The sequence below is a fragment of the Salmo salar genome, chromosome ssa13, assembly GCF_905237065.1.
Source record: "Salmo salar chromosome ssa13, Ssal_v3.1, whole genome shotgun sequence".
NCBI lineage: Eukaryota > Metazoa > Chordata > Actinopteri > Salmoniformes > Salmonidae > Salmo > Salmo salar.
In genome coordinates this window covers 59,402,848-59,411,764 of record NC_059454.1, presented here as the reverse complement: position 1 = coordinate 59,411,764, position 8,917 = coordinate 59,402,848, and the positions used below count along the sequence as shown (strand labels likewise).

General features: G+C 45.7%; 1 protein-coding gene across 7 annotated transcripts in view; it reads right to left on the bottom strand.

The window, feature by feature from the left end:
- Nucleotides 1–612: 612 nt before the first annotated feature.
- LOC106567520 (folliculin-interacting protein 1) overlaps nt 613–8,917 on the bottom strand; it is a 32,482-nt gene continuing 24,177 nt past the window's right edge. For all 7 annotated transcript variants that reach the window (XM_045693411.1, XM_045693412.1, XM_014136851.2 and 4 more), the window contains 8 exons: nt 8,738–8,823; nt 6,903–7,049; nt 6,188–6,357; nt 3,918–5,679; nt 3,572–3,737; nt 3,222–3,422; nt 2,997–3,112; nt 613–2,690 (listed from right to left, as the gene is read on the bottom strand). In XM_045693411.1, the coding sequence (XP_045549367.1) occupies nt 2,612–2,690; nt 2,997–3,112; nt 3,222–3,422; nt 3,572–3,737; nt 3,918–5,679; nt 6,188–6,357; nt 6,903–7,049; nt 8,738–8,823 (2,727 nt within the window). In that variant the 3' untranslated portion in view covers nt 613–2,611. The remainder of the gene's footprint in view (nt 2,691–2,996; nt 3,113–3,221; nt 3,423–3,571; nt 3,738–3,917; nt 5,680–6,187; nt 6,358–6,902; nt 7,050–8,737; nt 8,824–8,917) is intronic.

Below are 8,917 nucleotides of genomic sequence, written 5' to 3'. Positions count from 1 at the left end.
GATAACCAACAATTTACGACGTTTGGAATGAGACTAATGTGAGGTAAAGAATAATTAATTAAAACACTAATTGATCAGATATTAAAATATCTGAAGAGTTATATTTGGAAAATTATAACTTTGTAATCTGAAGATTTTCCTTGGTGCCCCAACTTCCTAGTTAATTACATTTACATGATTAGTTTAAACACGTAATAATTACAGAGAATTGATTTGATAAAACAACAGTCTTCAATTTAATGATGCCAAAGACACGACACAAGCTTGTAGCGTCATACCCAAGACTCAAGGCTGTAATCGCTGCCAAAGGTGCTTCAACAAATTACTGAGTAAAGGGTCTGAATACTTATGTAGATGTGTTTTTTTATGATTAATAAATGAGCAAAAAATTGTTTTTGCTTTGTCATTATGGGGTATTGTGTGTAGATTGATGGGGGAAAAAAACAATTTTAGAATAAGGCTGTAATGTAACAAAATGTGGAAAAAGTCAAGGGGTCTGAATACTTTCCTTAGTTTGCTCGCCATTTCCTTCAATGGCATAATTTGTACTGAAATGAAACATGAATTTGAAATGAAAAATGTATACTGAAAGTATTTACTGAGACACTTGCATCTATAACATTGGCATCTTTATTGCACAACATTCCCATAAAATTGGGAAAGGATAATTTAAGGAGAAACAATTCATATTGAAATAAAATGAATATGTACAATTTACATTTAATCATTACACACCATACTAAATTATTTATTCATATTCATGTATAAAGAGAAAAGTAGATATAAAGTCATACCTCCAAGAAATAATCAGGGGTTTTACAAAATGCAATAAGTACAACATATCCTGCAGTGGCCTAGCATCTTACATGATAAGCATGTACTTTTTTTTTTTTTTTACAGCAAAATAAATTCTTCAGAAGCCCCTGATCCATTCACTCTACATGTCCATTAAAGGTAGACTCAGCGATATGACGTAGATGCAGAAAGTAAACAGCATAGCGGGTCAATTTCCACAACAACTAAGAGTGTTGAAGTGCAAAGCTCAACTTCTCAGCTGTTTTTGTGCCATGGCTACCATGCTGTAAACAGCAAGAAGCGAACCTGGGCAGATACTGTGTGTGACTGTGTGAAAGCGAAGTCTTGCATCACACTATCTCCGGTGCTGCTCATGGCAACTTCATTTCGCTGAGACTCCATTGTATGGCATTCTCTCTCCAGACAAAGTACTTCGAAATCAAATGCAACATCAATTTCTTGGTTGGTAAAAATATTTGTAAAAAACAAAACTGATTTGTGGTTTCACCTCTTGCTTTTGTAAAATCAAACGCAGTGTTTTTGTTTTTAAGTTAGCCATAATTAAACATTGGAGTATAGTGTAATGAACTGATACACATATTGCTAACATATATTCCACAAACTCTCCCTTTGTAGCATTCAATACAGCCGTAAACATGGTATAATGGTGGCAAAGGGATAAAAAAGTTTTAAACCGTGAAAATATTTCAGTTTGAAAATATATGTAGATCATTGTTTAGTTATTTTCAACATACCGCAGTAGAAATGGGCTCTCATTGTACTCAAGAGAAATACAATATTTTCCCATTTTCAGGAATTCAATTAACATCCCTTTTCAATAAAGCACAGCATTGTGTTCACACAGTTTTATTTGAACATTCCTCTGATTAAAAATAACAAAATATTATTCCCTCTGGCATTTCTAGCGGGCAACTATAAAAAGCAGATCTGAGGTAGTGTTGTACCTGTGATAAAGTATGTCAAAGCCACATTAAGCATTTTCCAACCTCAGTTAATAATTAAAATGACTATCGATTACCCAGATATGACCTCTAGGCCTATGTTTATAATTAGTGAAAAGATGTAGTATATTTTCAAATGAAATCCAATGAATTATGGATCATTTAGAGACATTTTAGGGCAAGTACACTTGTAAACAAATACATGAAAAACACAGAAACATAATTGGCATAAAGTGACAATATTCTCTATGATATTTACAAGTAAAAAAAAATGCATCCTATCCATCTCCGGAGTCCGTTGCTTCCTATGAACTGGTTAAAGATTGTACAGAAAAATAGTACATGGGGGAAAAAAGAAAAAAAACTATTTTATTATCGCTGTCTTTATTATTCATACTCAACAGAAAATGTCTGACTTTGGCTTTCTTGTCCTTTAACAGGGTTAAAACAGTCTGGATGCAAAGAGGACAATGATTTAGGGACGCTCCACAGCAGCAGCATGCCTCTCTGGCCTGGAGTTAGCCAACAGAGCGTCAGCACTTACTAGCGGAGAGTAGACTGTGGGCTAGGCTGCCCCCTTGTGGCAGTGTGTTTGTATGCCCAGTGGCAGCAACAGCAGTATCCACCGAGGTCTCGCATCCATCGAGGTGGCCCTTTCTTCGTCCCAAATGACACAATATTCCCTACATAGTACACAACTTTTGAATAGGATGCCATTTGGGATGCACACCGTGTCTAGGAGACCCTCTCTGAGAACGTCAGCAGGGCGTTAGCGGACAGGGTCAAGCCGTCGTGTCAGGCCAGGCCAGAGCACAGTATCAGTCGTACTCCACCTCTGGCTTTGGTTCCATCCATTATAGCAGTATCTGGGCCACATAGGGAGAGTGAGTGCTCGCCACGGCTGCCAGCAGTGGAAGGTCACTGGACTCAATACTGAAATGATAAGAGAAGCCATGCTTAGATTATTGTACATAGCTGAGCAACAAGCCATGGTTATATTCTCCTAACTCTGTTACTGTGAATGTTATTCAGATGTAAATAAAGTGCAGTATGTTAAGAACAGAAAGAACACTGATCACAACATTTATATTTGAAAATAAATGGCAGCCTATTCCCTTATATAGTGCACTACTTTGGACCAGGACCCATAGGGCGCTGGTCCAAAGTAGTGCACTATATAGGGGAATAGGTGCCATTTGGGACGGAATGCCATTGTATAAGAACGGTTTAGCTGCTCACCCCAGGACCATCCCCAGCTCCTTGACGTGCACTCTAGTCTGTCCCTTCAGGTACTCTGCCAGCATTTTACTCTTGAAGTAGATCTCCTGGAGTCTGTCCTCAAGGTGCATTATGCACTGAGGAGAGTTATAATCTTGTTAGATGTTTGTGATACCGAGTAGCCAAAGTAGGGAGTACTCACACTGCTAAAAACTGCATGCTAATTTGGCATTTGTATGAACTTACAAAGTTGGGGGAGACGTTCATTTTGTAGAGCTGGTGGGTGGACTGGAGGAGGCTGGACACGAGGCTGGAGACCAGGACCTCCTTCCCCAGTTTGTTGTTGTCCGTCGCTCGTCTCTGGCTGCTGGCTACCTGCACCGTCCACTTATCAGTGTCTGCGATAATGCAGACAGCCTCTGCAATGGGCTCATCCAACACTGGATGCTGAAAAAAAACCAATAGGAGAAGACTTTGGGCTCAGACGGCTGCAGACCAGATACAGCATGTAGATGATTAAGTGAGTTAGACTTTAGGGTCTCACGAAGCCTCACAATCCAGATGTTTAGTGCTTGAGGTATATAGCAGTCTTTTACCTGTACAGCGTGGGCCAATTCTGACATGAGGCCCTGCCTTAACTTGTCATCGTTGGGCATCCCCTGCAGAACAAAGTCCGGCACGTTGGTCGGACAGTACCCCCCGAACAGGGACCTCCCAAAGTTGGCAATGCTCGGTTTGGAGAAATTCTCCACTAGCTTTGACCTGTTGATTTAAGACATGGCATAGACAACATCAGAACATATTCTGACACATAAGTCACAAAGGTTGATATGTGAGTTGAAAACAATGTTTTTAATGTTGACATCAGTATGCCCTGTAAAACTCAAGACGTATACTGTGTGAAAGTGGCCAAGCCATTGGTTCAGAGGCAGTGTATCTCACCCAGGGAAGGGGACCTCCACCTCCTCCTGCCACTCGTCTGGTTCCTGATCCTCTCTGTAGTAGATGTCGCTCTCGCTCTGCCTGTGGATGTCCTGCCCTGCGTCTTCGCTCTCGCTGTCCCCCAACGCACTGTCCGAACTCTCGTTCCGGGGGATCTCCCAGTCATTAAGCGGGGCCACCTTCTTTTGTTGGTCCTCTATGTTGTCCCCTTTGCGGACAGTTACTGAAATCACAATGCCCTTGTCCTGCTCAGCAGAACAGCTCCGACAGGAGCCTGCCTCCGACGTGTCTGTGGAGCCACACCTACACCTGGTCTGGACGTCAGCCTCCCCCACACCTACCTGTCCCATAACCCCCTGTCCCATACCCTCCTGTCCCTTAGTGCTACTGCTGCTCTGGACTCCCGAAGGGTCCAGCAGCTCTTTCTGGGTTTTGTCTGTGCCGCTCGACAACTCTAGGCGTTTCGCCACGTCGTCTATAGTCCTGGTCTCGACAGGGTTGTCGTCACTGAAGTATTCGTCGAACAGCTCCGAGCACTCCTCCTCGCTGACAGGGTTCCACTGGGGCATCTTACTGGAGACACGCATCAGAGTCTTCTCCCCCCCCCCGTTGGTCTTGGTTTGGTCCGCTGATGTGCCAGTTGTGGACTGCACCCGCTGATCACCACCGTTACTGCTCCCACTCTGCTGCTGCTGCTGTTGTTGATGTTGTTTTTGTTGCAGTAGCTGTTGTAGTAGTAACTGTTGCTGCTGTAGTAGTAACTGTTGCTGCTGTTGTTGTCGTCGTAGTTTCTGTTGATGTTGTTGTTGTAGCAGCTGTTGTTGCGCTTGATGTAGTAGCTGCTGCTGCCTCTGTTTCTCCATGATGTATTTCTTATGCTTCTTAATGTCCTCCTCCACCTTCTTCCTCCTGTTCTCGGTGTCTGACCCTGGGGACTGGGGGTCGCCGATAAGAAACAGCACTTTGGTGGCAGGCTCCTCCTGGTGGTTTGACAGAAAGGGGCCGGGTACAGGTACAGGTACGGTCCTGTCAGGGGGCTTCTTCTCCAGTGGTATCCCTGAGGAGTGGAACACCTTGATGGGCATCTCCTCTGTCACCTCCTCCTGGCTGGCCTTGACCTCCAGCTCTGCCTCAGGCTCGGTCTCCAGGAGCACACAGGCTTGCTCCCTGGGGGAGGCTGAGCCCACACGCACCAGCGTCTCCAGCTTGGCATCCACACAAGAGGTTGGTGACTCCTTCAGCGGCGCGGGCTCACTATCATCCTCCGTGTGGACAATGATGGGCACAGCGTTGGTGTTGTGGCTGGAGTGGGCCAGGGCCTGCAGGACGCTGCTCTTGGAGCCCTGGCTGTTCTTATTACTGTCTCCCTCCTCATCGTCGTCCTCCTCCTCAGGCCCATTGCCAGCCTCAGTGTCTGTGTAGGTGCTACTCTGCAGGCTGTTATTACTGTCTGAGGGGTAGCTGCTGTCCTCTCGGGGCTCAGGACCCTGGCTCAGGTAGTCTCCGCTAGGCTTGTGCATGGTGACCAGCACATAGTCGGACTCCTCCACCTCCCCGCGCCGCAGCGAGGTGGTGATGAGGGAGCCGGGGATGACGATAGCCTCATCCTCAGCACTGTCCAGCATGTGGGTCTCCAGCAGCTCCGAGCAGCGGATGAAGTAAGTGAGCACGTAGAGGAGTCTCTGGACTAGCTCCTGTCTCCGACCCACCACTACCGTCCTGGATAGACGCACCGGAGAGCCGATGGCCCCGTACAAGTCACCTACAGGCACAAAACAAACACCACAGTTAACTACAGTTCATCCCAATTAACTACATATTTCTAATTTTCACTTTGTTACATATATACAGCTACAATTAAAAGATTAAAATGTGGTAAAAAGTGTATAACTTATTCTTTCCCTTTTACCTTTGGGAGAGTGTGGGAATCAGTGCTCTGTACTGCGTTTGATCCTTTTCAGCCACTAGGTGGAGTTGTACACTAAAGTTGCCTGTGCTAAAATGAAGCCCACTATTTGGTATTTACAGATAGTTACTGTTACGTATAGGAGCGTCTTTTAATAGTCGACTATACAGAGATATTTCTGCCATGTTATTTAACATGAAGTGAGTGATGATGACTTTCATACCATTTGAGAGCTTAAAAAAAAAAGTATCCTGACAAATATGCATGCCATGATGGGATGGAATTTAAGGATTGTGAGCACTGGCCAGCCGATTTAGTAGACCGCGATTTCTACTAACCCAGGTAACATTCGGTCTGTCCTTACCGAGCTGGGCCCACAGTGGGTTGTAGGGGTGGGTCTTGGCCAGCATATCCACACTCTGAGAGGAGTGTTTCTCCAGAAAGATCTTGATGGGCGGCTGTCCGTTGGGCATGACTGTGGGCACCCAGGCCAGGTGGTTGGTGAGGATGGCTGTCAGGAGGGCAGGGAGGAACCTGAGAGAAGAGGAAGAGAGAGAATTATTGAGTGCTCTACTTTTGACCAGGGCTCATAGGGCTCTGGTCAAGAGTAGTGCACTACATAGGGAATAGGATGACATTTTGGACGCTGACACTGTCTACCGCTTCCACTCTCTGTCTGACTCATTTTTCCTCAATCTCCACCCCCTCCGCAGCCTCGTGTTTCCCCTCTTCACGAACTCATGATCATTCGGAGATACATCATAGTGGTCACTGGTCAGTCTAAATCACGTGGCAGTAGACTACTGCATCCTAATACAGTGAGTTCTATGGATGTCTTGCTACATTGGCAAATGATTAAGCTTGGTTTTGTAACCTCGACAAAAACAAACTGAAGATAGATTGGCAGGGATTCCTGACTTATCAGCTCGTTCACTATTGCACACATACAGCACTCACATAAGAGACAGACAGACAGACAGACAGACAGACAGACAGACAGACAGACAGACAGACAGACAGACAGACAGACAGACAGACAGACAGACAGACAGACAGACAGACAGACAGGAGCACTCAACTGGTTCTTTGAAGCCTGCTCCATGAGCAGGGAGAGCTCCCTCATGAACTGTCCACAGAGCTGGTTCTTCTCGGGGGCTCCAGACATCATGGTGAGCCAAACGGGCTCGGCCACGCGGGGCATGGTGTAAAGGTTGACGATGGTCGTCCTGGAGAGGGGGAGGGAGAAACACAAGCCATCATTGTCTCGGGGTGAACAAGAGGGCCACAGTTCTCAGTCCAGGCCCTGCTTACAAGGGAGACCCTCTCTCTGAGGCAATTCAGCATCTGGAAATTCCACAGCGGGAAGCAGTCCAGAGTTTTACACAGAACTGAGGGCATCTCTGAGGATGGAGGAATGTGCGGCATTATAGTTTTAGGTCCCAGATGTTTGCTGACGAGCAGGGAAAACAAGTAGTGTAACTATCGAACAAGAGCTATAGGAAGGAGATGACAGGTAGTGAGGAGATCGATGATTTGTAAAAGGTCTTTCCCTGAATTAAATTCACAGAAACTAAAGATGAACACAAATAACCCCACTTGAACCCAGGGCTAAAGTTGCCGGAGGCATATTGTGTCTCCTTTTACAACAGTAGTGTTGTTAAACATCAGATTTTGGTTTCAACTGACTGGGATAATTTTGACACACTGCTAGGAAATATGCAGACATCGCCTAACTAATATCCCTTCAACCCCACTCTACCTTTTGTTATTATTCAACGAACACATAAATCCAGAACCTTTTGCTAAAGTTCATCACAGCAACACTTCTCAGCCGCCAGTGTGAAGAACCCTATTAAAAACCCATGGGCGTGGGTAGTGAGGTTTTTCCCTGACGTGGGGAAGCCAGCTGACCAGCTGTCCAGGTGAACTTTAAGGCAGCAACGGACGTGAAGGAATGTCAAGTCCACTGGACATTTATAAAACCGACTGAGTCGAAGTTTATACTTCATTCATTCCATATGACTTCAATAACACTGTTGTGCGGGCAGAGCATTTTAAGTCCATCAAAGAACGAAGAGACTCTTGATCTGTTTTCATCATATCCCAATCGTACAAGATATCCAATTGGCATTGTATGCGTTTCCATGTTGCCTCTGTGGGTATGGGTGTGTATTATACCAGACTTCGTCATCAAGCAGCATTTCTTCCATTTTGCGCCATTATGTTTCCATGACCTCAGAGACCTAAAGGTCAAACACAAATATAAATCTTCAACTATATTGGCCTTCCTGCTGATGGCACTGATATTATTTACTCTTCTGGTAGCCCCGGACACTGTCTGAGGGAGATCGTGTTTCCTCAACGCGGGGGCTTGGGTTGCCATGGCACAGCGCCAGCAGGCATATGACTGCAGCAACGGGAAGCCTTCACACTGTGCCCAACACGTCTCTCCCTCCCCTCCCACCGCATCAGTGGCTCTGCAGCAGGGGATTTCCCAGCATGCATTGGGAGCAGCAGGGGTGTAGCTGGCCTGTCGTCACCGTGTGCGAGTGTGGACAGGACAGGTAGGGACTGCATGCGCCCTCTCTGCTTACAGTGCAGATTATTAATGAGCTTATTTTGGCTGGGCTTGTGAGAACACCCTGTGGGGACGCTGCCCACTGTTAGGAAGGTCAGAAGCTATCTACGTCACACTAACTTAAACTAAGGTGTGGATTAATGATCTACTGCTGTCCGACACTTTGATATACGTTACATAAAAGGAAATATACAAGAGTCCCTATGGCAACAAATTATGCCTCCACCTGTCCTCCCTCCTTGCCCAGGCTCCTAGGTAACAAGCTAAGGGATTTGCCTCTGCTACATTGTCAGTGTGGTTTGCTTCAGTCTCAGTAAACACATGACAGTAACTCACCTGAATTCATTGAGGCCATCTACCATGCGGCTGTAAGCCAGAGCCCTCTGACTGGCATCAGCTGATCGCCGGCTCATTTTCATGGCCTTGTAAATGAGAACAGAGGCATGTTAAGAGGCATGTACTTAGAGAGGGAGAAGAGAGAGCGGGGACCCCCCTGAGACTACACACACTGACAAG